General features: G+C 36.3%; 2 protein-coding genes across 6 annotated transcripts in view; one reads left to right on the forward strand and one right to left on the reverse strand.

The window, feature by feature from the left end:
- stard8 (StAR related lipid transfer domain containing 8) overlaps positions 1-15,473 on the forward strand; it is a 78,021-nt gene extending 62,548 nt beyond the window's left edge. For all 5 annotated transcript variants that reach the window (XM_015351442.2, XM_015351443.2, XM_006632765.3 and 2 more), the window contains 10 exons: positions 139-1,451; positions 1,986-2,159; positions 2,700-2,859; positions 3,061-3,259; positions 3,864-4,074; positions 8,102-8,216; positions 8,612-8,833; positions 10,333-10,550; positions 11,540-11,716; positions 12,384-15,473. In XM_015351442.2, the coding sequence (XP_015206928.2) occupies positions 139-1,451; positions 1,986-2,159; positions 2,700-2,859; positions 3,061-3,259; positions 3,864-4,074; positions 8,102-8,216; positions 8,612-8,833; positions 10,333-10,550; positions 11,540-11,716; positions 12,384-12,501 (2,907 nt within the window). In that variant the 3' untranslated portion in view covers positions 12,502-15,473. The remainder of the gene's footprint in view (positions 1-138; positions 1,452-1,985; positions 2,160-2,699; positions 2,860-3,060; positions 3,260-3,863; positions 4,075-8,101; positions 8,217-8,611; positions 8,834-10,332; positions 10,551-11,539; positions 11,717-12,383) is intronic.
- Positions 15,474-16,022: 549 nt separating this feature from the next.
- Positions 16,023-27,800, reverse strand: part of rxfp2l (relaxin family peptide receptor 2, like) — a 51,298-nt gene continuing 39,520 nt past the window's right edge. Inside the window, exons 12-18 of the mRNA XM_015351286.2 lie at positions 27,575-27,646; positions 25,969-26,040; positions 24,148-24,219; positions 23,715-23,944; positions 22,424-22,834; positions 21,092-21,307; positions 16,023-20,588 (exon numbers count right to left, since the gene is read on the reverse strand). Of these exons, the coding sequence (XP_015206772.1) occupies positions 20,395-20,588; positions 21,092-21,307; positions 22,424-22,834; positions 23,715-23,944; positions 24,148-24,219; positions 25,969-26,040; positions 27,575-27,646 (1,267 nt within the window). The 3' untranslated portion in view covers positions 16,023-20,394. The remainder of the gene's footprint in view (positions 20,589-21,091; positions 21,308-22,423; positions 22,835-23,714; positions 23,945-24,147; positions 24,220-25,968; positions 26,041-27,574; positions 27,647-27,800) is intronic.

The raw sequence follows: 27,800 nt of genomic DNA on the forward strand, positions 1-27,800 counted from the left end.
TGTAGAAACTGTTTGAATACTTTTTGTTGTGTCTCATATTAAAGTTAAAATGGGACATAAAGGCATTCTTTCTATTTAAAAGCTTTGCAGGACTGATAAGATCTGCTTGCTGTTAAATCACAGTTTTGTTCTGTTTAGAGTGAAGACTCAGAGGAGGAGGACTTGTGTGCCATCAGTGACCGTTGGGCATTCCAACGGGATAGCAAAAGATGGTCTAGGTTGGGCTCCCTTTCTGCTCCCACACCTCATAGCACCGAGGTTCTTCAGACCACCATGAAGACCTCAGCCAGTCGGGAGAGTGTCCTGAGTGACTTTAGTGACCTCGAAGCCACTTCCATTCACAGCCACAGCAGTTGCAGCATGGGGAGCACAAAAGGAACAACTCCTTGTCAGATTTCCATAGCGGAGCCATTTCCCAGTTTTACCTCTCGCAGTTCCGACTCGACTGCACTCTCCAGTCACAGTTTGACAGAGTCCTGCTCTTCTAAAGATCTCCTTACATCAAAAGAGAAACCAAAAAAGCGGTCCAAGAGCTTCCTGAGGAAAATTGAATCTTTCAGGCGAAAGGATAAAGAAAGAGAAATTGATAATGGAAAGGACTCTGCCATCCAAAGTGTGACTAGCCAAAACGGACTTCTACAACCTCCTGTGAGCTTGCATTGTACTACCAACGACAGCCTTCCAGGCTTGAAACAGAACATTAAAGAGAGAGGCAGTTCTTCTTTCAAAAGAAGGACAAAGACAATTTGTAGGACTGCAGTTGATCTTTCTTCATCAGGAGGTAGAGGGAAACAGAAACAGAGGTCCAAATGTAGTGGACTTTACTTAGAGGACTATGAGATAAGTTTGAAGAATCCCAGCCAAACAGAACACAAACATGTGCTGGAGAATTCATTTGTGCATCTTCCCAGAGACCATAAACCAGGAACTTTCCCCAAATCTCTCTCCATTGAGAGTTTATGTCCAACTCCAAATGATAATCTTTGCAGCTGGGCCTCAGGCAATATGTCAATTGATATTTCAGTCTGTAGCAGCAATGAGTCTCAAGGCTTCGGAAGATTTCATGCAAGGAGGAATTCTTGTAGTTCTACAGGGAGTGTCTATGACAATGTACCAGAGGTGCTTGGCAGCTCTGAACAAATTTTTAATATGGGAAGGGTGGATGTTTTTGAGCACTTGGATGATATTATTCAGCATGTCCATGGGCTACAGCAGAATGTAGAATTCTGGTCAAAGAGAATCTGTCCAGAACTTGAGGATGTTGACTCTGAGCTAACAGAGGAAAACGTTTACCCCTCTAGTCTCCATTTTGAAGAGCAGTCCATGTCAGATGTGGGAACTGCAGCAAGTGACCTTGACAGTACAGGGAATTCATTAAATGAAGCAGAAGAGATGGAAATGAGGGATCGGAGAGATTCTGGTGTGGGCGCATCTTTAACTAGGCCAAACAGGTCAGAAAGTGTATTTTATTTCAGAAAATTACTTTTAAAGAATAAGCTTGGTATAAGAATGCAGTTACTTAATAATATGGCATTGAAAGTAATTTGATGTAATAACAAGTTAATGTAATTAAGAAGATAATACTGATACAGTATTACTGATACTTTTACTTTTGTGTTTGATAAGTTTGAGGTTACTGTAACTTTGTGTGTACTTTGTAATTCTACAAAGTAGAAATTGTAATGTGCCAGCAATTCTTTGGTTCCTGCTACATTGTTTGTGTTGTGTTTTATTTTAAATGCAGATTTCTGGAGTTACCATTTACATTTCAAATGCATTCTGTAAACTTGAACTCCTCAAAGTCTGCTTTCCTGAACAAATCTACTTTGTTGAGGGAGTTTTATCAGTATAACTTGGTTTGAAAATACTGTACCAATTGGTAGTTTGCTGTGACTTAGAACTATGGGGAAATGAGAAAATGTATGTTGTCATGTCAGAAAACATATAAGATATAAAATTACGTAAATATGACCTTGTTGTTTTAGGAAACTACGGTGGCACAGCTTCCAGAACTCTCACAGGCCAAGCCTTAACTCAGCATCTCTGGAGATAAACCGGCAATCAGCAACCCAACTGAACCTGCTGCAGAAGTTCTCACTACTGAGACTGACCGCCATGATGGAAAAATACTCAGTGCCCAACAAGCAGGGCTGGAGCTGGTTAGTATTATGCTCAGTGGAAACTAAATTATAACTGCAAGCTTTTCCTTTAAATACTATGTATAATGCATACTTGGGAAGAGGAGAAAAAAACACAAAAGACTGCCAAGATCACCCATTGCATCTGTGGTTAACATTTAAATTACTGTTTATCTTAATTAGCTAAAATATTGAAAAATTTGTTTATAATTCCATTTAATATGGCTGTCAAATTTGTCAAAACTAACTTGTTTTAGTACATGAGTGAATGCATGTTTTCATTTGGGCATGTGTATAATATCATGAATGTCCCAGCACCTGTGACTCACTTTCAAATGAATCAGTGTTTCTTACTGTTTCTGATGACCACTTAAAGTAGAGTCTTTTATCATTTCGTTGAATGTACTCTTACAGAGTTACCCTATTAACCCAAAGTACAATATATTTTTTTGTGCAAACTGTTAACAAGTCATCTGGGCATTAAATATTGCTTACCCATGCTGCATAGATTTGACAGTGCATGTTTGTTGACCTAAATTTGTGCTCTTTTCATGATTGTAGGACGGTGCCAAAGTTCATGAAAAGAAGCAAAGTTCCTGACTACAGGGACAAGAATGTCTTTGGTGTCCCCCCCATTATCAACGTACAGAGAAGTGGGCAACCTCTTCCACAGAGCATCCAGCAAGCAATGAGATACATCCGGAGTCGGTGTCTAGACCAGGTAGGGCAATTTTTCTTTACTATAGCCTGCTTTGATTTTCAAAAATATGACAGAAGGACATTATTCTAAAAAGGTGTTATTAAGCTTACTGTAATGTACAGATTCATTCTTGTCATTTTGAAATTCTTTTTTTACTGACATTAGGATTATTTTGCTTGGAAACAGTTACATGCCTTTTTAAAAAACTTTCCTTTGCTATAGGTTGGTATTTTCCGTAAATCAGGAGTGAAGTCTCGGATCCAGATGCTGAGGCAGCTCAATGAGAATTCCCCTGATCACGTGAGCTATGAGGGACAGTCGGCCTATGATGTAGCTGACATGTTGAAACAGTATTTCAGGGATCTTCCAGAGCCCGTCTTTACTGGCAAGCTGACGGACACATTCCTGCAGATCTACCAATGTGAGTATGAGAATAAGAGAGCAGGAAGCCACAACCTGCTGCACCGGCATTCTTTTGTTTTTGATCTGTGCCTTAAAAAGTCGTTAATCAAGCTGAAACAGAAGTGACGTACTATAATTGTTTTCCCTGTTCTTTTTGGATTTTTTTCTGCTTATTCTTTATTAAAGAGTTTTGTGCTTTCTGTTTTGCCATCTATTTCTTATTCTAAATCTACTCTGCTCTTCAACAAGTGAAGTAAAACAAGAAATCTATAAGAAACATAGGCTGAATTTGCATTTTTATGAAATAACCTGAATCCTGTCCTTTCTGCCACATCACAGTCATGGGCAGGCTGCATTGTACTACCAATGAGAGCCTTTCAGGCTTGAAAAAGAACATTAAAGAGAGAGGCAGTTCTTCTTTCAGAAGAAAGCCCAAGACAGTTTTATCACGAGGTAGAGAGAAGTCCAAATGTAGTGGACTTTACTTTGTAAAAAAAGGGTACGTCTACCGTCAGGCTGTTACAGTGCACATCCTTTTTGCTCTGAAGCTAATTATATTCTTGGCCAGCCTCGCTTGTCCTTTCTCTCTCGATCCAGTCGAGTTCACTCCCATTTTGTTTCAGGTGTCCCAAAGGATCAGCGTCTGCAGGCAGCACAGGCGGCGGTCATCCTGCTGCCGGATGAGAACCGGGAAGTGCTGCAGACCTTGCTCTACTTCCTGAGCGATATTGCCTCCGCCCAGGATAACCAGATGACTGCAGGCAACCTGGCTGTATGCCTGGCCCCCTCCATCTTCCATCTCAATGTCTCCAAAAAGGAGGGCACCTCCCCCAGGTACTAACATTTCTCTTTGACATTGTCTTGACGCTGAAACTTGCAGTCCCAGCAACTCTGCAAAGGAAGTCCACTGCGGTGGCAGTGGGGACAATTAGACCTTTTAGTTGATCTACATACAATCCTAGTAGCCAACAGTAGTTTGCCGGCCTTTGGGTTTCATTTATTTATGTTAGTTTCTTGTCTTTAGGGGGAAACTCTGGGATCTGACAGGGAGTGTGTCTCCAATAAAGAACTTCACAGCTGCAGATATTATTTCTAATACAGTCTGATTCAGACCTTAGGTTGTAATATCATTTAGAATGAACTGTACTGATACTTCACAGAGAATGCACAATTGAGATAAATATGTGAACCCTTTCTGCCACAAATGAGTTATTAATACTATTCTTACTTCTAATACTTCTTTAAAATCTTATGCTGTAGATTAGTAGTAAATAGGGGTGTTGAAATTCTGATTTTTTTTCCAAAAATGGGTAAATGTTTCAAAATGGGGTGTGGTTAATGAAGAACTCAAATTATTATAGTATTTAATCAAAAGAAAATTCAGATATTAGTTTAAATAAAAGCAACGTTTGTTCACAAGGTACAGGTGACTGCTGTCTCTGAAAAAAGCAGATGTCTGGAACAAAAAAGTCCACTGTTTCTTCCTTCATTCTTCATTATTGCTTGTAATTTTCAATTAGCTACTCTCTCAGTTGGGAAAAAAGGTTATGTAAAAGCAATACATTTTTTTTACTGTAAATCTATAATCAGAAAATTTTCTGATTATTAATCCTAACCTTTTAGGTTTTGAAGGCTGGTTGAGAAAAATTGTTCTTTTCCACCCTCTATTAATGGTATTTCAGTTATAGTATCTGTACAGTCTTGTCTTCAGCATCACATTAGATAGTCCTTGCCATTTTCTCAAACATTTCTCTTGTGATACTCAGAATCAGGGGAACTACAGTGTCTCTAGTGTCTTTATTCACACAGCTTGTCAGGCTGTCATAACCAGTGAACCCTGGAATTTTGAAGCAAAATGTCTTGTTCTTATAGAGATTTATTTCTCCTGACCTGTTAAATGTACCCTTTCACAAAAATAGGGAAAGCTGCTGTTGGCAGCCTTGTCAAAATGCTGTTCAATTTTATGAATAGACATGTCTTTCACACTGAATTGTTTGCTCTTGTTATAAGAACATTTTGTTTTTTGATTGGCTTAGCTGTCTAACGTAAGATTTACTCATCTTTTACTGAATTCCAAGGTAATAGAAATCAGCTCTGTGCTACTTCGTTTTACATTCCTTTCAGTAGAAATGATACCAAAAGCTATATCACCCTGCAATTCACAACTGGCAACCCACTGAGTCTAAGCAGGTGTGAGCCTGTCCAGAACCTGGATGGGAGACCTCCTGGGAAAGATAAGGTTGCTGGTGGAAGAGGTATTAGGGGTCACTTACCCTGCAGTCTGTCAGGGTCACAATGCCCCAGTATAATGACAGGGACACTATACTGTAAAAAGATGCTGTGCTTGAGATGAGACATAAAACCGAGAACCTGATGTCTGTGGTTATTAAAAAAATCCCAAGGCCTAGAAAAGAGTAGGGTTGTTAACCTGGCAGCCTGTCCAAGTTTCCCGTTGGCATTTACCAGTCATGGCCTCCTAATAATCCCCATTTATGAACTTGCTTCATTGCTCTGTTCACCTACTCACTGATAGCTGGTGTGTGTTGAGTGTACTGTGTACACTGTGACTGCTGCTGCATCATCCAGGTGGGTGCTGCACACTGGTGGTAGAGGGTGCTCAGTAATAATGTAAATTATTATTATTATTCAGTGTTACAAAATCAGAACAGTAGTCTTTGTAATACCCTATCTACTGGCTCATATACATTCACTGTATATTCATATATAAATTAGTTGATTTTGTAAATGTTATTTTTCTTTTGGGAAAATTTCAGAATAGATATGTTGCTTATAAGTGCCATAATTAATGTCTACACTAGCATTAAAATCAATAACAAAACTGTAGTCTTAAGCATTCTTACGGTATTCAGTCTTCCTTGAGCAGTTATAAAGTGTGTATGGTATTAGTGACTGGAGGGACCTATCTTTGAATGGGAGTGGACTTCAACAAATTTGTCTTTTATAATGGTGGAGATAGGGATGTTCTCTTTCAACGACTGTATCTTTATGTTTCTTGTTCCAAAAAGACTCTTAAATACATAGCATTTATTTAGTGTGAACAAACATTGAACCAAGTGAATGTGATGTTATTTAATATAAGCTTTATCAGAGGATTAAAAATCACTGTTCTAGAATAATTAGATTAATTGTCACTAATGACGTAATTGTCATAATAACAACATTGATATAATATTCAGGGCATTACCATATAAATATATTCTCATGGAGGGTTATACAGTATATGACAGAGATACATGCATCAATAAGAGGTTGCTGTTAAAGTGCAAACTCAATATACTGAATTTCATTTCAGCACAGTTACAGATGTACCATGATTATTATCATATCTCCCAAGGCAGATACTGAATGTTTTATTGCTTTGGAATAGAGGGCAAACTCTGTAGTCTTCAATGATGAGGGTCAATATGTTGATAGATTCTCTAGCTTTGTCAAGTGTAAGCCCATCAATCAAGTGATGTGTGTTCCCAAATTAAGTTTTAAAGAAGATGACTGCGTTAATGATAGTGCCTTTTCAAGCTTTTCTTTGAGCTCTGTTGAATAACTTTCAAGCAGTACCACTGTTTCACGTCTTAAAATTTAGTCTGAAGGCTTCATACTGTTCTTAAGGAGAAAATGTTGTTAATGTTTTTTACATTTTTTCACATGATGTTGTCAGATATATTTTCGATAAATACAGATTCCAACTTTTAAGTGCTCAATGTACGCACAGATACACAGGGTTTGTGGTTTTTTTCTTTTGGCAGGTTCTCTGATTAAAAAATGATTCTTTATAGAATTTCTGAATTCTGTATCTGATATTAGCACTTGGCAGAGGCCATCCGGCACAGACAGGACACATTTTTCAGATCGAATATCAGTTACATAATGAAAATAATTTAATTATGATAGGTCATTAGACAAGAATACAACTGAATCATAATTAACTGTCAAATACTTTGGCGACACATGCTGGGACAAGAAATGATACTTATTTCACATTGTACGTATGCATTCTTGTGGTACTCTCCTAAACACAAAGTAAAACTGCATTATCTGCTCAACTTTCAAACCACTCTTAGAAGGGTAAAGCACACATTGAATTGAAAATGAGTTGGCCAGAACAGGAATCCCTTCCAAATTCTTTTTACTCAGAGCTGGCCATTTATTAGAAAGTTAACTGAGCTGTAGAAATGATCACTAAAAGAAAAAATATATATACTGTACAATCAAAGAAAAGTTGAGATTACTGAAAGTGTTAAAAGTGGTGAAGCAAAGCCTAGTTTGTAATGTAGATGTGGAATTCCAGAAGTAATGGTATATGGTTTGGTAAAAGAAGAAGAAAAACTCAATTAATTCCAATTTTGGAATAGACTCATAAAATGTAAGTGTGTTACAGGAGTTTTTATCAGTAGAATCAATCAAAGCTGAATATGCCTCTTTAATGGTTTGTTTCCTAAAAAAACAATTATAAACTATATATTTGTATTATATGTTCAGTATTGTGTGTTGATTATGTGGGTGTGAGCACACATTTTAGAATGACAAATACAAATGTATTGAATTTTCTGATGAAATAAGAACAATAAACATCAAATAACTGTATACGGTATTTACCGATTGAATAACACTTCTTGCTCAGAAAATTAAAGAAAATCCTAAATCCAATCCATAACTATTTGCCATGTGATGTTTTTTGTTCCTATTTTGTTGGGGCCTTTAAATGTAGAGGGCATTGTAGGTTCTTGTGCTTCTCTTCGCATTGCAGGTTATCAATTTAAGATTCATTCAGTTCTAGTATTCAGGTGGTCAAACATAAATTGCATTTGAAACTTGAAAACTGGACCTGCTTGTTTTCTGACAGATTGATACACAGGAAGGGGACAGTTGGCAAACCTGATCAAAAGGACCTAAACGAGAACATGGCAGCTACCCAGGGACTCAGTCACATGATCATGGAGTGCAAGAAGCTCTTTCAGGTAGATCATAGTCTTGATGTAGCTAGTAATGGCTCAGGATTAACTGACCTGGACCAAACAGTTGGCAAACCTGAACCTTGTAGTATTGTTTTCCTTTGTTTATGTTATAAATAAGTGTTTAAACTTGTATTTAACACTTAACTATACTATAATTGTTTAAATAGTGGTTATGGGATCTCTGTTTTTACAAAGAACCATCAGAGACACCATTTTCCACAATAATAACATGAGGAAGCAGGACAAATTATTTTAAAACAAAACATTTAATAAGAATTTACCACATTTTCATTCAACTTTATTTAAAACATTAAAATCTTAGCAGACATACCTCAATAGAGTAAAACATGTATTTGGTTTTTAACGTTATATTTACCAGTTCTTTTTTTCTAAAAAAGATTCCTCACGATATGATGTTGCAATCCCGGAATTCCTACGTGGCTGCTGATGCACAGCCACTTCCTTTGGAGGAGCTTGGTGTTACCCTGAACAGAGAGCCTGGGTATTATCAGGCCTACTTGGACGAGAGTATCAAAAGCCTGTTAAGAGAGTCAGCGGAGAAAATTAGAGGCTGGCAGAACACCCCTGGTCCTGAGAACACCGAACTGTCATACAAAAAGGTTCATACTGTATCTGTTGTTTTTTTACTCTGCATTATAGTACATTAAGTGCACTACAAAGACCTTATTTGCATGGGTTTGACTTTTAGCACAGTTTTAACTGATTTTTGTATGGGAGATTCATATAATTGATGATTTCAATCAACTACAAGTGAAAGTGTTGAAGAAGTTTCCACATTTGGAAATTTTAAAGAAATAAACAAGGATATGTTATTTGTATCTGGACAATTTACTATTGACTTGGTTGCAACCAAATAAAGCTCCTATAATCCAAAAACATGCTTGTTTTATAATAAATAAAACTTGTATTAGTGTGTGTGTCTGTGTGTGCCCTGTGATGGACTGATGTCCTGTCCAGAGTGTATCCTGTCTTGTACCAGTTGCTTGAGGGGATAGGCTCCAGCTCCCCTGTGACCCTGAATAAGATGAAGTATGTAGAAAATAGATGGATTGATGGATATAACTGCTCAGCTCATGAGTGTTGAGGCCCTATTCTAATTATTTGGTAAACAGTACAATAAACATAAGGTAATAAAACATTTGATATAGTGCTTAACATGTAACACTAACCAACCCTAAATGATGGATATAGACATTAAGAATTGATGTTATGGGTTCTATATGTTTTTGGTACATTTTCATCCTTACAAGGAAAGAATTTACATTGAAAAAGTAGGACACAAGTTACATTTTCTTGTGCACGTCTGCTACAACTGGCACGTTTTGAAAAGGCAAAAAATTCTCTAGTTGCTTGCCAGTTTTGGATCTTGAAATTGTGGTGACCTAATTCAGGATTTTAGATATGTGAAAACTGACAGTTTTCTCAAATTAATCTTAAAAATGTGCACCATATTGACTGTATTTCTGAAAGTACATGCATCCAAAATAGGGATTAAATATTTTGTGACATTCTCCTAAAATCATATGAGTTTTGGAACATTGTTATTAGAACTCATCATATGGGCATTGTATCAGTGTTGCCTGTCTTACAATTTTATTGAATTACATTTAGTTTCTTTGGCTTTTACGTGTTGGAATTGGTTGAAAAGTGCTGTCTTAGTTCACTGATGTCTATTGTTTGTTGGTGTCTTCTAACACTTTACATGGCTTCCGGAGCTTCAGAGAAAACAGGAAAAAGGATAATAAATTATTCTTTTTAAAAAGAAAGACCCCATGGAACAGGTTACTTCAAATAAAGTCCTATAATCCTGATCATTCACTTTGCAGAGGGTGGTCTTTTTTATTGTACATGGTCTCAATTACGCTTTAGCCACATTATACATTTTTTTACTTGAAGCAGTTCTCAGCACTGACAGCTCTTGTTCAGGCTTTATGTACAGAAGAAAATGTAGGTTTCAGATTTCTGCAGAATTTAGGATGGTTAAAACAAAATGTTCATTTGTATATTTCCTCTTTATTTGTAATTTCTGTAAAACAAGGACACGATGTGCCTTTTCATTACAAACTAATGCAATTTGCCTTGTCTCTTGCATTTGCAGGTGGGTGATGGGCATCCCCTTCGTCTCTGGAAGGCCTCGACCGAAATTGAAGCCCCACCTGTGACAGTGCTGCACAGAGTGCTAAGAGAAAGGCACCTGTGGGATGATGATTTGCTGCATGGCAGAGTGATTGAGGCCCTAGACAAAAATACAGAGATCTTTCATTATGTGACGGACAGTATGGCACCACACCCCAGAAGAGATTTCCTTGTGCTCAGGTAGAAGAACTGCACAGTCCTATTACTGTATACATGAGTAGCACCACAGCCTAAACTGGCTGGTAATTTACCTAAAAAATGTATTTCCTACGGCTTTTACTGGTTCTAAATTATTCAGCTGTTACATATGGGAAGGTGACGATTCATTTATGTAAGAGCTGTTATTCATTTACACCCATATAGACACTCTTTTTTTCTTGGTAGTGACCTTGACTGTTTTTATAGATGTTGTTTAATTTTGATTTTAAAGCTCATTAACATGTGACTGGATTAAGGGAGTTGCTTTTTATGGAGCTCAGTCTTTAACTGAGATCTAATCTTTTTTTTTTACCCTTTGTACTGTATCTGGATTGTGACAGCCTCAATGACCCTTTATTAGGATAGAACAAGAACGCTTTTGTTGAGGGTTAATGAAATGACTTTCCCTTCTTAGTCATAACAGGTAGTCCTCGAATTCAAAACATATGTCTAAAATATTTAAAGTTACAAAACACCCTCAGATCTAGTGCAGAGTGATGTTAAAAAGAGACTGGAGATTTGACTTCCTTACATCTGCTGAAAAAGCTATAGCTTTGTTCAGACCCAGCATTTCCATCCATCCACTTTTAAATGCTTCTTCCAATCCAGAGCTGTGGGGGAGCAAGAGCTTGGCAAACAAAGGGCACAAGGCAGGGTACACCCTGGACATAACGCCACTCCATCACAGGGCAAACACAGACATGCACACACTCAAACCCACGTGAGTGAGAGAGAAAACCCACGTGAACACGGGAACGGGAACATTGATATGAGAACATACCAACTCCCACTGCACTATCGTGCTGCCCACAAAACCTTTCTGAAATATATATAAGTTCAGTTTGGCTCTATGTGTATACTGTATAGTTTAATGCTTAACTCGATTTTGTTGTTGAGACCTGTGTGTTTTGTTTTGGGGAATACAGAAGGTACAATAAGGTCTGAACAGAGCTGTCGGTGTGTGTTCTCAGGAAGTGGTGTAGTGATCTGCCAAAGGGGGCCTGTGTGCTGGTGTCCTCGTCGGTTGAGCATGACAAGGTGCAACTGGAAGGGCGTCTGCGGGCAGTGCTGCTCACTTCACAGTACCTCATTGAGCCCTGTGGCGGGGGCCGCTCCAGACTGATGCACATCTGCAGAGCTGACCTAAGGTGAGCCAGGCAATAGAGCATCCAACTGTTTTAGTCAGGCAGCCTGTCATGTCCCAGCATGAGAAGATCTTGTTGTGTATTCGTAGGTTGCAGCAAAAGATGTATAAATATTTCTAGTTTGTGCACTTAAACCTAGTTATTAAATATATAGATTTACATAGGGAAGAGAGCCAGTTGATAGTGCCATGTTTTTGTGCAGTATTGAAGTTTTCTGTGATGTCTTTTTTAAACCAGAACCAATTCTCAATAATATCCCTGAAGGCAGTAGTCCTGCATGTTTTATAGGTGTCCTTAAATTATCAGTAACGTCAGACATGGGGATAAAGGTTAAAGCCTTGCTTGAGCAAATAACCCCTTAGCTGTTGATGATTTAAGGAGATCTGAGATCAGGCTGCTGGCCTCAAGGACCAGACATGGGAAGCCAAGCAGGAGATTTAAACTGCTTTAACTACAAAACATTTGAGCCAAAAACCTTGACTCCAAAGTGAAAAACATACAGTATGAAGGTGAATTAAATACGTTCTTGTTTTCAAGGTTTTTGTCTTAAATATTATAATTAAACATATAATCAAGTGCACACAACATATAAGACAAATATTATACATTTTTAGCAAAGTTTTAAGAAGGCAGAATTAAGTGAATCAATAATTGTTCCTGGTGTTTTCAGGGGCCGCTCTCCTGACTGGTATAATAAAGTGTTTGGGCATCTCTGCGCCGTGGAGGTTGCTAAGATACGAGACTCCTTCCCTGTATTAACTGCCAGAGGACCTGAAACAAAGCTGTAGAGTGACATGAAGATTCTTAAATCTGAAGATAAGAATCCCAGAACTGGATTTTTTTTTGTGAAACTCTTACTCTGATGCAGAGTGTGGTATTTTACTAGAAAGAAATGCAGCTTTGTTTCGATCGAATACCATAAGTGTTAACATTGGGCAATGTGAATATTTAACCATTATGCATATGTAAAGCTGCTGTTAGTCTGATTTCTGTATACCCCCTCAAACAACTTTAGTATTTTAAAATACATCCATGCCCCATGGGAAAACACCACACTGATAATCACCTTGGTGTTATTTTAGATTCCGAGGATGATAATTTGGTCATACAGCAGAAACAAAGAGGATATTATCGATTAACTCATGGAATTTTTAAAAAATGTGATTTTTTACCTCACTTTTGGAGTAATATTAAGAACAATGCATACAGTATATACAATTTTTACAATTAAACGATAATGCAAGCAACTAACAAAACACTGTGTGTTGCACACCTCTCTTATATTGGAAATGAGACATCTTTGGATAAAATATACATATATACTGTACTGTACACCCAATTTAGAAAAAATCTATTCCTCATGTAAGTTTATAAATTGATGCAAGGCATAGGTTTTATTGATGTCTTTTAGTTAGTTGTTTGCAACTTACAATTTTTGGATTGGTTATTCTCTTTTCTGTAAACTACAGCATTAATATAATCTAATGTATTCATCTTTGCTGCTGTGTCTTTATCTGTCTTACAGACAGTGGAAGTAGCATATTTTCAGAATATTCATGTATTTTTTATCTTGTATCAAAATAAATGTTTAATGTTTTATATATAATTTCTAGATCTTTAACTAGCTACCCAACTTTGTCCCTTTGCTACAGAAATATTATACAGATCTTCTTTCATGTTGACTGCACTGCACACTAAGTATGTAATATTAAATAATATATATATTTTATAATTGTAAAAAAGAGTAATATTCTGTAAAGGCACCTTTTTAATTAAATAGTCCATATTTTGGTTGTTTTAACTGTTTGCCATCGTTATTCTGTACTTTTTTTATTAAATGAATGATGTACTGTAGAACAGTGAGAGAAACCAACTCCGATTATAAATTAAATGTGAATTTCTTGTTTAAAAATTTGGCAAGGATACTATTGTGTTTTGTCAGTGATTTTATTTCCCGTATTTTATAAGTCCTGATGTGCCCTAAACCCAAAGTTACTCGGTTACACCATGTCACCCTCATTGTTTTCTGAACCTTTTGCCAGTGAATTTGCAGAAAGCCCTGTAAACCAAAATGTATATTATCAGAATCCGTTCATTAAGTTCAATTTTAACAAAAAAAAACAGTAGCTTTTCTTTGGGGACTTTAAGCTGATTATCACAAAATGTTACTTCATGAAACCTGAAATATAATGATTTACTTCAGTCTGTCTTTTTAATCTTTTTATGGAATGAAACTTTTAAAGTTATCTTTGCCAAAAGGATGCTTTAATGTAGCATCTGTTTATTTGGAAGCTTCACTTTGGATTTCATCTTGGGAATAAAATAGATAGACCTTCATCTTTTTTCCATGAATCTGAGTATCTTTTATTTGCCGACACTGATGTACAGTACATGGAACCTTTGATCTCTGTGATTGAAGAAGTCCTTAACTGATGTGGACATGCATCTATAAGTTGTATGTCTGAAAGAACATGTGTTTGTAAAATTAATGACGGCATGTGGAATACTTGATATTCTATATGTGACTAAGACTTTGACACTATTTACAGTGGGGAACAGGATATTTATTTATTCATCAGCACAAAAAGGACAGAAGGACTGCTGTTTAAAGACAGGAGACTTTGTTTTCTCTTCTTTAAGGACTTCTAGGTAGTATTATCACAGACACTTTCTGGTCTAGCATATCGGCTGTCACAGATTTAGCGCATGTGAAATTAATAAGATACCTATAAGATAATTTAGAAACAATTAATTTATTGAACCCGCAGCAGTATAACGGTGCTTAAAATTACTTGTTCTCCCCCCAACCATATACTCGAATCAGAAAATATAGTGATTTTGAAAGTGTAAGAGGAAATACTCTGCATATAAAATGTCAGATCGTGGCTGAGTTTGGTCACAATTTTCTTTTTCTTGTATTTAAACTGATAGTCCTTTTTTTCTTTTTTTTGTTGTGGGGGAAGGTATTGTTAGTTAATATTAGGCCATGTTTTTCACGAAAGCTGCCTCTTACTACATTATGGAAAATTCAGTCTTTTTAAAAGAAATAAATTACACAATCAACATTTTAATGACATAATGTCATTCATCTGTCTTCAGTTTTAGTTTCATTACATAAAATCTGATCTAATTAAAACATTTAAATGAACTTGAGGTATCTTTATTAAATATAACTTTTGTACAATAAGAGATATTAAGTATTCATATATCCCATAATTTATAATGCCATCTTCTTGCTTTTAAAACACTTTAACCCTGAAATGTTTCAAAGAATGTGTATTAAGAGCAGTAGTTGTCATTTGTTTTAAAGAATGAAGACGATGATAATGATTCTTTGGCCCAATCATTTTTTACTTGGGACACTAGACATATCCTGGTTAGGAAAGGGTTTATTCCATGCTGGAAAGAAAAGAGGCACAATCTTTCTAAGCCTGTGCTGAAACATTGTGTCTCTTTTCTTTTCAGCATGGAATAAACCTTTACCTGTTCCTTTGCAGCCTACGCATGCTGACGCAGCTACCTACTTGAACGTATCCTGGTTAAGTCCCCTTACAGAGTTCCTCATTTCTACAGAGATGTGAAAAGTCCTGTCATATCCTATATCTGCAAGTGTAAAAAGAAATCTTATTTCATATGTTGCTTCACTGTAAATGGCAGCTATGCTTTCAAATTGTTTAAATAAATGCTATTAATTTCATGAAGTAAACTAAAATATATCTATATGTCCAATGTTAATTTAAAATAAAGACAGTACTTATAACTGACAGTATTACATTCCTTGTATAAAACTAACACATACTTTACTTATTTTTTTGCCTTTTTGAAAACCTTTTTTATTGTCTGCTGCTTCAATTCATTTTACATACAGTATATAGAGTCATGTTACTAAATACACTGCCAATGATAAGGCTAGTGTTGATGTATTTTGTTGCAGATATTTAAATTGACTATTTATGTTATGTCTTCTGTTCTAAATGAGTTTTTTTACTACCAATATGTATTGCATTGCTTTGTATGCAGCAAAAAATAAATGTTTGAAAAGGGAAGGTGTCTTGTCTTTCTCTTTTGTCTCAATTTTTTTAACCAAGTAAAACATGTGGTATATCCTATATGCACCATGAATGCCATGTATATTGAATGGAACTTATTGGAATACGAAATAGCTCAATTTATGTATGGTATTACAAACACCATGCAAACAAGAGCCATAGTGACCAGTGGTTGTTAAACTGATGGTCTGTGAAGAGACTTTATGCAAAAACTGTCTTGTTTAAAAATGTCTTTTTATTTTGCATTAGTGTTTTCCTGAAAATGTATAGGTATCCTTTTGAATATATATACAGTTTGTATACAACTATTTTTACATCATATTATAATTATGCATAATTCACATTTAATTATACTTTTCATTATGTATCATAGAATAACATAACAATATACAGTGATTCACCAAATGTCATCCTTTTGTGATGTTCAAGCCTTTTCTGACCTAAAATCAAAAGTGTAAGTAAATGATAATCAAGTTGCACTATAAATAGCATATAACAACTACAATCCACAGCACAGTTTTACAACAAATGATCCTGAAATGCAACTAGAGTGCTAATTTTTAAAATAACACCAGAAAATTTCATAGCATTGATAGAGCAAAATTAGTCTCTGTATACTGTACATGTAATGCACAGCTTACACCTCTTTGTTGAAAAAAATATATTGTCCAAATATACATCAAGGCTATTTACATTTTCAAGTTATTTATTTAGTAGTGCGAGGTTCCTCACAGAGGTAACATAAGACTTGTTTTCACAAGATTTAACAGAAATAATCTTTAACCATAGAAAAGGACACTGTCACTAACTGTTAAAGAGCGCACTAAGTGATTGGACTCTTTTCATCACTACATTTTAAGCTATTGGTTTAGTGATATAGAATCAAATCTAATTTCATTGTCTGAATGGAAAACAAAAATGTTTTTAAATAGGAGGTGTAATTATTCATTTTGTAATTAAGCTATCACAAAAGTGCAGGGCTCTTAACTGATGTCTCAACAATTGCACTCTGGGCTTCAGCAATCTTCCTATTAAAGCTCTCCTTAATTGAAGTAGTGGATGAAATATCCTATACTGTATATGTAACTCGCTTTGGAATCATATGGGATGAAACATGTTTTCTTAATACAGTTAATGTGTAAACAGATTTTAAAGACTCCATATCCTCTTCACACTACCTGATATACTGTAGAATCATCGTGTTTTCGCGAATATTTTGCAGTACTCATTAATACGTAAAGCAAAAACATATATTGTATTGCAATTGCTATGAATGTATAAGTTTGTATTACAAAGGTTTTCTTAAGCAACCAAGAACAGAATCAGTGGGGCAATTAATTAGGGAGCACCTACTGTATGAGTACCCACAGCTGAAGTAATTTAATCTAGGTTGAAAGGAATGAAAATAGTGTTATCTTATTTTTTAAGGAATAAAACATCCCTGTAAATTACTAAAAAATCTGTGTGACCTGTATAGAACTTTCTATTAGAGAAAACACAAAAGATGAAGATTATTTCAGCTATTGAAGTTCTCAGTAGCTGAGAGTTCAAAAAACATCTCTCCTGTTTAATGGCTTTAAGATCACCTGTTTGGATCACTTATGAGGCCTTCAGATTGCAGATTTGGAGGTAAGAATAACCAATTTACCTTTCATATTTTTAATTAAAATATTTTCCATTTGTTTGACTATATTTCGGGAATATATTGAAGATATTTACCTGTACATTCAACCACTTGGTCTGGATATTTTGAATTTCTTGACCTGCCAGTTTAGATGTGCTATATATAGCATCAAGCTGTATATTTCGTTCTTTTTGCATCAGACCAATTTTCTGCTTTCCAGTTTTTACCATCCCAACATTTTGCATGCTAAATGTTCCTGGATAAGTTTTAAAACATGTTTTTGCTAGTCTTTGTATTGAAACTCTACTGGTAATAGTACAGTTCACAAGAGCTCAGTAACAACTTTAGTTGTGCATTGCAGGCTTCAAGCTTGCTTTATACTTTGAAAGAAATTGTGTAGTTTTATAATGTTTATACTGTATATATTGCTTGATGGTATGTAAATCAACTGTTTTTGCACAGGGCATACATAATTGTCTGTGATATTACTCATGCAGGATAGTTCTCAGTAGACTAATAAAGCTACAGAAATCAGGATGACTAATGACATGGAGAAAGAATGTGAATTTTAGTGAATAAAGACTATAAAACTTACACCATAACTAAATCTTCTAATTTAAAATTCACATTACGTGTAATCTTTTTTTTCTTTAGAGAAAACATTTTATTACATATACTGTATATTTGTTCTACAATAGATTGATAGCTTAGGCTTCAGATCTTTACTATGTTTCAGGTCTTAGCTCTTAAGCAATTACAGAATGTTGAAAATTTGATTTGTCCTCTACATACAACAGTATAAAATGGGTTCAGAAAGAGCATGCACTGTTAAGAATGTTGCTATAGAAAGGATGGATGTACTTAAAAGCATAAAGACTATTAGCAGGCTTTTAGTCCTGGTAAAGGACATGGTAAACAAAGCCTATCCCAGACAGTGGGATTGCACTCTTATCTGAATGCCAGTCAGTCAAAAGGCACACACACACATAGACACAATTTAGAGACCTTAATCAACCTAACAAACCAGTCTTTCATAGGTCAAGCACCTCTCAAAAATTCATGACCCCAGTCTGAAATTGAACCCAGAACCAAAGATCAGTAAGGTAGCAGTGCCAACTGCCTCACGCCTCACAACCATTCCTCCCTGCTTTTAGGTACAAATTATTTTGATGTAAAAAATTGAAATGAGCTTGACATTGTTGCTAAAATAATAAAAACTGGAAAGCTTCTTATTTAACCAAGGTTACAGCGAATATTGAAAGCAGCAAAAGACACAAATGAGGCACTTACTGTATTAACTGACCCTAACATGTAAGTAATTGATATTACAATGGAGGGCAGCAATGTAACAGGTTCAAATTGGCAAAGCCAAGAACCCAGGGTTAATATAGTGGCAGGTTTCAAATGACTAAAGCCAAATTGTACTGCAAGTAAAAGTCAATTCCAATTATTTTCATCATTCTGACATACCATGGAGCATTTCCTCAGAATGTAAATCTTGGCTTTTTCTACACTTTGACCAAGTGTCACTAATGCTGTTGTATTTTAAACAGATGGATATCAAAATTTATTAGTGAAATGTAAAGCCAATTGGCTCAGAATTGGGACTTCTTTTAACTTCACTTGAAACTATCACATTGTTTTTTTTTTCAGTTGTTAGAAATGTCAGGTAAAATCCTGCATATCTGTATGTGTGGCTGGTGGTGGGGTGAAATAAAGCCTTATAAAGTAGCAATAAACTGTAAGGCTATATACGTGTTTCAGAAATATTGGATTGTTTTCCAAAAAACTCTTTGCTTTTAAAAACAATTATTATTCTTTTTTTTTAGTTTCATTTATTGCTGTTATCTTGGTCCACAGGAATTGAATCTAACCTTTTCTCCTGGTATTGTGGTGTATTGGCTTACAGTATTGTTTATATCTCATTATTAATTCTATATTGAGCATACCTCTAAATTAAAAGTATTGGGTTTCAAAGGAAAGCATAGTGGATCTGGAAATACATTATTTTGTAGCTAGTATTGACATTTTTTATTTGTTTAAAAATACAGCTAATAAACCATTGTTGTTTTGCTGAGCTCCCAAACGTGTTTTTAATTTAACTTTCAGCCTGATACAAGAAATAATGATAAAACAGTGATGCTGATTTCCTCTTTGGGTTACTCAAACGATAAAAAGCACATCAAGTTGTCGATGGAAAAGTAGTGCATAGACTTTTAGTAAAAACTGTTGTGGCTTGCAGTTGACAATAATTGAAATGCAATTTACACCTGTAGTTATACTGTATATATTATGACATTGGAAAGGACAAACGTTACACAATGTTGTATTCTCTTTAGAGGCTTACAATGGATCTTCTAACTGGCCAAACCATACCAAACCATTATTTTCTACTGTAAATTTAAGTGATAGAGTTACCTCAGGTGATTCTACACACTGATGTAGTCCTCCACTGTTGGCATCTGAGGAGTCTCATAAATACTGACTGGAATTCTTGAGAATCAATTTTCTTCAGTCCTCCCCAAGCCTGCGAAGGACTTACTGGGACTTAATATTTATTAACATGGACAGCAAAGCTCACATCTAAGCCTCTTGCACAGGAAGCAAAGGAATAAAATCCTTCCTTACTGTTCCAAAGATTCAAAGACTAGTTTTTTGGGCATTTGTTTATATGAGCAGGATGGGTAAGACAGGTCATGGTACAGTATGCCCAATTACATTTTGATAATTAGTTTGTCATACTTTTCTGACTATAGCTGAATAAAGACCATCTGCTGCTGCCAAGCTAAAGGAAAGAAAATGTAGGGAGAGGCAGGCAGGTGAAATCAATGTCACTACTGTATGTTTCTGTTCAGTTTGACACACCTTGGGTTTATTCAATTTCTTTGGTTGATTTGGGAACTGATTTTTTAACATGGATTCTCACTCTGGTTTGAATCAGCATTCGTGTAAAAATATGATAGCACATCCTGCAATCCGGCACTTGTCATCCCAGTCATTTGCTGTACCTATGGGGCATTCGTGTGAGTGGTGATCATGGAAATGCTGTGACGGGTCTCTTTGACTCCCAGCTTCTGCCACTTCATCTCAAGGCAATGCTTCAGTTGTTCTTGGAATGAAGCAGTCGTGATGGTGTAGAGGATGGGGTTTAGGGCACTGTTGATGGGCAAGATGAAAATCACAACCCACAGGATTATTGTACCTACAAGTGTGAAATGAAATAGAAGACAAAAGGAGTCTTATAAAATAGCAATTCACCTTAAAAGCAAAGCTGTATACTTTAAAAATATATATTGAATTTTTAAAAATGACATATCTAAAATTCTAAATGATATTGTGTTTCTAAGTTCATAAGAATATAATTCCTTTTTTTGTGACCTATCAGTTTCTTAACAGTATTTTTATCATTTCTGTTCTGAATTGAGGTTTACTTGAAAACCAATTGATCAATACATGTGTCCTTACATTACAGCCATCAATCTAGACATCAGATGCAATAAGAGCCCTTCTGAAACTGTTGATGCCATGTGTAAAATCCAGAATAAACAGGCACAAAAAAGCTTTAAAATAGACCAGAAATCCAAGCCAACAAAATTAGTGTTCTGACAAATCAATCAATAACTAAATGTCAATTTAAACTTAGTTTGCTAAACAAATGAACAAATTCAAAACAAAGAGCAGAACTATTTTGTCTGGACATGTTACCTGTAATTTCCACTTGTAACAGTGAGAGGATTTTGAGCAGAAAAATTGGTATCCAGCATAAAGCATCAGTGAACACAATGAAGAAGAATCGCTTGGCAATGGCCACCTCCCGGTTAAAGACACTTTGCCTTGCTGTTTTGGCACCAGTTTTCCGCACTGAATAAAACATGCTGGTGTATGAGAAGACAATGGTGATGAAAGCAAAAAGATTCAGGCCTGAAAGAGAGAGAAAAGTGCAGTGCTTCAAATATACAATGATTTAAAAAAAACAGAACTTTTGTACACCAATAGAAGAATATCCCACATTGCTTGCAAATGCTAAAATTTGCAATTAAGACTTTTTATAAAAACACTTTTCAAAAGCATCAGGATATTGGATAGAATTCGTAAACATTTTCAAAATGTGCCAAACATAATTGCTATCAATAATACTGATTGTACAGTAATAATAATACTCGACTATACTGTTTTCATATTATTACTGGCTTCAGTGAAGGTGTTGGCTTTAGACTTGGACTAGCCATTTTCAGTCCTAAGGACTCCCTAAACCTGTTCATTTTCATTTTATCTAATCTCCACTATGTAATCAAGCCTTTAACTGCTTAAGTCAAATGTCAAACCTACTGTTAGGTTATATAATTGACCTAATGAGATTACTTTATGCTTTAAAAGTGTGTGCGTGTCTGTGTTTGCATTTGTGTGTGCCATCCAGTGGACTGGTGTCCTATCCAGAGCATAGCCTGCCTTGCACCTGTTGCTTGCCCTGATAGGAGTTAGAGAACTTTATTTATAACCTGGGCAGTTGTTGGTTCAAATATCAAGTGTGTACTGCTGTTACACTCTAGTAAAGTACTTTTCTCAGATTACTAAAGTAAATACAGATGTTGTACGAATGTAAGTTGTTTTGGGTAAAAATACCAGCCAAATAAATGATTAATAATAGGTGTTGAAGAGAAAGCTCAATATTCTCTTATTAAAAAGTGTTTCAATCTCAACCACTGAAGAGAAAGAGGATTTCTTCCCATTTCATTTTTCTTTGCATGAAAACTTTTGTTTGTATTTCATCTAGAGAAGGTGTAAATGCAGTCTTTCATTTGACCTTATCCATTGCAGGAAATGTTAAGTTGAGTGAGAGATAACCTTTAAAGCTTCAAATGGTTGAATTCAATCTTGCACGCTGGATGATGAAAATCCTATAATGATTATGGCATGTCTTGGAGTAAAATAAGATGAAATGGAAACTTAATCCGTGAACAAAAGAACACATCCTTCTTAAACTTTATCCTGAACTGCACAAACAGCCCTAAGGACTTCTCTATTCAGGTCTCTTACCAAGAAATATTCCAGTCGAGTAGCTCCTGGCTCCTGGTTTTTCTGTGAGATCAGAATGCAGAGGGAAACAGACTCCATTCCTTCCATAGTAATTTCCAAAAGTGTTCTTGTCCCAGAAAGGGATTACAGCAATGATAAAGCCCAGAATCCAAATCGCAATGAGGGTTGAAAGAGTCTGTTTCTTCCCTGCTCGGTAATTGTGAAAAGGGAAGACAATGCACAGGTATTTCTCTAAGGTCATGTAGGTCAGAAGCATCACAGATACTTCTGTTGAAAGCATGGCCAAAGAACCAATCAGCTGACACTGCAAGCTTTCCATCCAGTGCTGAGCATGTCTGTTATATTCACCACAATATCTAATATCGTAGGCTCCAATGAAGAAGAGATAGACTCCCATCAAACAGTCTGCACCTGGGAGATAAACAGATCAGAATTGTTATTCTTATATATATATATATTTAAGTGGTAAGTGACATTCATCCCTTTTTGGTAATAACTTGTTTTTTTTTACACATGCCACTTCAATCATCTTCATCTACAGTTTTTTTTCAAAATAAAAAAAGAGAAACCATGCAAATAAGTGGGACATGGGAGTATAATATGACTAACTGTTCTCTGATTAAAACCTTTTTCATTAAGTAGCTGCATGAGAACATTTTGTATACTGGTAAACAAATCGCTTTTGGTTTCACTAACACAAGATATGTTCATCTGATAGATGTGCACCTCCTTTAGAGCACAGACAACATTGTGGAGGTCAGAGCTGTTTTATACAGGGCAAACTACACCTGTGCACTAGCTTGGTCCAGTTGTACATTGTCATTTTGTCAGAGAGTGAGAGCACAATCTTCTACCTGCAAGGATTTGCTTTGATCTTTTACTTGATCTTCTGACCTACCCACAGACGCCATAGAGAAGTTAGCCATCCCTTCAGTCCCACTTGGGGTAAATAGTCATCAAACAGTGAGAAAAGACTCTGTAGTGTTGTGTCTTCCTTAAGTCCACCATTGTAAATATCACACAGTTGTGTTACAAATACACATGCAAAAAAAGCAAACTTTGTAATCTGTGGAAAACAGGATGATTTTAGTTTGTAGTGATGAATTTAAAGGTTTGATTGTATATTCAATTAACTTTTTGGGCATTGGCCAAAAAAACCTGTTAACGCAAAATCTGTTCCTCTTGTGTTATACTTTGTTTTCGCATTTGGATGGTGCATTTTCTTGAATCCAGATTGTTTTTGATTAATTTTGGCCCCAGCACCTCTCTCCCAGAATGCAGATTTACTCACAGCATAGAGATTTGATGGACATAGTGTGATGTCTGTTCTCTGAAGCAATGCAGGACCGTAGGCATATCACAAATACGTTTCCAAAACAGATTATGCAGGCCACAACCCACACAAACACCCGAAGGATTATATTAGCCAACAGGTTCTCAAACGATGAGATGCCATCTGTGTTCGGCTTACAACTGCGAACGTTGGGAGAGTATCCACAGTACTCAAACTTCTTAAAATATCTAAATGAAGCCACAGAAAAAGCAATGGTTCAGTAAATCGTTAAAGCATCGTTATATATTATAATCAGATAAGTTACTCAAGCAAATAACCACAGACAATTAATTCTTGTCATGTTTCTTCTTCAAGGTACAAATTAAGAATTATGAGGCATAGTATTATGGGAATACTATGCCAGATACTTAATTTTTAATGCCTCACTTACATGTGTGAAAGATTTCCAAGAGAACGAAACATCCGATTACTGATGTTTGGAATTTCAATTCCTTCCATACCCCTAAAAGTTAACACAAATTAACACACAGCTTTTAAGACATACTCATATACAAGTATTGCTTGTTATGGGTAAAGCATTCACTCTGTGTGATTAAATAAACGTTAAGTGTTTTTTTGTCTTTAAGCCACAATTATAATGTACTGTATGTGCACCAATGCATTGTTATTGTATACTGTAAGTCACCAGCAAAAAGTGTGCCTCACATTACAAACAGCTAAAAACTAATCACTAGAAAGAAAACCCCAAACATATATTTTCTGACAGTTTATCAGCCTCCAGTTAGGTAAAAAAAACTCTGTTTCAATCAAAACAGGGTTTTTACATGGTTTATTTGAATGTGGAACAGGAACTCTGCCAGGAGATCGAGCAATTACTGTAGATATTTTCACATTTTTTTTATCTTCAACCCTTTAACTAAAATAGGGAGAGAACTGGATATTAAAACAGTACAGTTCTAGTGGGAAAAAGGCAGGGGATTTGGAGTCTAAATGGAAAAAACAGGACTTGAGATGTGTATTGATTTTAAAAAATATTCTGCTCACCATGAGTTTTTGCCCATTACTCTAGTTTCCTTCCACTTTCCATATACAGTATACTGATGGAAAAAAGAAACGCAACATTTTGTCGAATGAGAATACTATAGTTATAGCTTCTGTACTTTCACTAAAAGTTGTCCATTTGTTTTAAGCCCTCTGACCAGCAATACAGCTTGTGCAGTGAAGCATTGCAACTTGCCAATCACACGAAGCTCATTATGTGCACTTTTACCCAATGAGGTCCAGGTGGAACAATGCCTGATCAGGTCACCTTTAAAAAGGCCTTAATTCAAAGCTTAGGTCACTGCAAGAAAAAGGCCACACTAAGTCAGTTTTCTGTGCATTCCATAATGCCTCGAATGTCACCAGAAGCAAGGGAGAGGGCCATTGGCATGCTGCAGGCTGGCATGTCATGTGCCAGCGTTGCCAGACACTATGGAGTAAGCCGTTCCATTGTGTCCTGACTGCAGAGAAGGTTATAGCAGACCTGCAGGACAGATGACCGTCCAAGATCCGGTCACCCTTGAGTGACCACACCAAAGCAGGACCAACACATCAGACTGGTCCATCTGAGAGATTGTTTCTGATCTGCTACCCGTACTGCTGCTGAAACTGCCGGCAGACACAATGCCTGCATCAGTGACAGGACAGTGAGGCTCCATGCTGCTGGCCTCAGAGCAAGGCGACCTGTCAGAGGCCCTCTGCACACACCTCCTAGACGTCACACCCGACTGGCTTGGGCCAGACAGAGGCTGCGATGGACTCAGGTCCTCTTCACAGTCACTCTTCAGCCTGAGTCACTCTTCAGCCTGTTCCACGCAGACGGAAGGGCCAGAGTGTGGAGGAGGAGGTGTTTCTTTTTTCCATCAGTATGGCTATGTTGGAGTCTCTAAATTACCCCTGTTAAATGGTGTGTGTATCCTGCAGTTACTGGCTTACAAAAATAGTGTAGTCCTGACTGAAGTGGGTAATTTCATCATAAGCTAGGTTACCATGACCCTTTCAAAAATAAGCAGCTTTTTGATAATGGGTAGACAAATTCAATTTGGAAATATACATCAAAACTGGTAATTGGTTGTTATAGAGCTAATGGGTTATATTATTAACAACTGTTGGTTAGCTGCCAGTACTGACCCAATATAAAATGTGTTTTGTTTTTTGCCTTTCAGCTCAAATGTAAAAATGTGAAATTTAACATACACAGACTACTTACAGTGATTGCAAATTGACAAAGTTGTCAAACTGTTCTTCATAGATGTGAGTCAAAGGGTTGTGAGAAATGTTCCTGAAAAAAACAACACAAAATGTAGTATGGGATGATGATGTTTTAAGGAATAAATACAAGAATCGAATCTGCTTTGTTGTATGTTCCAGATGTGACTTGTCAATTAAGGTGACAGATAGTAGCTTATAACAGACAATGCAAGAATTGATGAGAAGGAAATGATGGCGAATAAACACATTGTAGTCTTAATTATTTCCTGAAATGTTTGTATTCCATATTTTGAATAATAATAATAATTAATAATAATAATTGCTTACACTTATATAGCGCTTTTCTGGACACTCCACTCAAAGCGCTTTACAGGTAATGGGGACTCCCCTCCACCACCACCAATGTGCAGCATCCACCTGGATGATGCGACGGCAGCCATAGTGCGCCAGAACGCTCACCACACATCAGCTATCAGTGGGGAGGAGAGCAGAGTAATGAAGCCAATTCATAGAGGGGGATTATTAGGAGGCCATGATTAGTAAGGGCCAATTGGCCAGGACACCGGGGTACACCCCTACTCTTTTCGAGAAGAGCCCTGGGATTTTTAATGACCACAGAGAGTCAGGACCTCGGTTTTACGTCTCATCCGAAGGACGGCGCCTGTTTACAGTATAGTGTCCCCATCACTATACTGGGGCATTAGGACCCACATGGACCACAGGGTGAGCGCCCCCTGCTGGCCCCACTAACACCCCTTCCAGCAGCAACCTTAGTTTTTCCCAGGAGGTCTCCCATCCAGGTACTGACCAGGCTCACACCTGCTTAGCTTCAGTGGGTTGCCAGTTGTGAGTTGCAGGGTGATATGGCTGCTGGCTGACTGTTAATGACTGCTAACTTAAAGGAAAAATAATAATGAAGCCACTGTGATTCTCTAAGGACAAAGTTTTTAATGAAAATGGATCATTGAATGGAATAATGAACATATACAGTAAAATAATTTCAGGTGAACACTCATAAAAAATGCTGTAATAATATTTTAAAAATCTCATTATTACATTTGAAACCATAAAAATTATTTGCCACCATTATTTACTTTTCAGTTTAATGCATAGTCTACAGTATATCACAGAAAGCTTGAACATTTAGCAATGTTGCTGTACAAACTTTAGATTACATTTTTTCCTTAGGATTTGATTAGGAATCTATTTTTTTCACTGATTTGTTTTTATTTTTTTCTTTATATTTAACGAAATGTATTTGTAGTATTTAGCAACTAGTTTTTTAAGCTATACAATGTGCTGCTACAATAGTGTAGCAAATCATTTTCTGGCCTACTTGCTTAGCTCCCTCCTCTTCTTCTGTATTTGTTTTACAAGCATTTAAGATGCCTTTTTTTCACTATGTCATCGCCTACTCCATGCTTGGAGACTCATAGCCATCTTCATAAAATGATCTGGAAAAAATCCTAAAATTAATGGAAATGTACTCTAACAAGAGAAAAACAGTTTCTGAGAGACCTGAGTATTCTTAGGATGGAATTTTCCTTCTTGAAAACTAGCTTTTCAAACAGCAGTTTGGAAAATAATTCTGTGAAAATACTTACAGCTGCTTCAGGTTGTGAAGGTTTCTGAACAAGGATGGAGTCAAGTCTTGTATCCTATTTACAGACAAGTCTCTGAAATACGAAGACAAAGTACTAAATTATGCATGAAAGTAAAGTGTAAAAGTGAAGACATAATTAGGCTGAAATAGGTAATTGTGACAGTGACCTCTCATTATAATCTGACCTCTTTCACATTTGAAATTGAGGAAAATGAGAAAGGACATCA

The sequence above is a fragment of the Lepisosteus oculatus genome, chromosome 8 (assembly GCF_040954835.1).
Source record: "Lepisosteus oculatus isolate fLepOcu1 chromosome 8, fLepOcu1.hap2, whole genome shotgun sequence".
Lineage (NCBI taxonomy): Eukaryota > Metazoa > Chordata > Actinopteri > Semionotiformes > Lepisosteidae > Lepisosteus > Lepisosteus oculatus.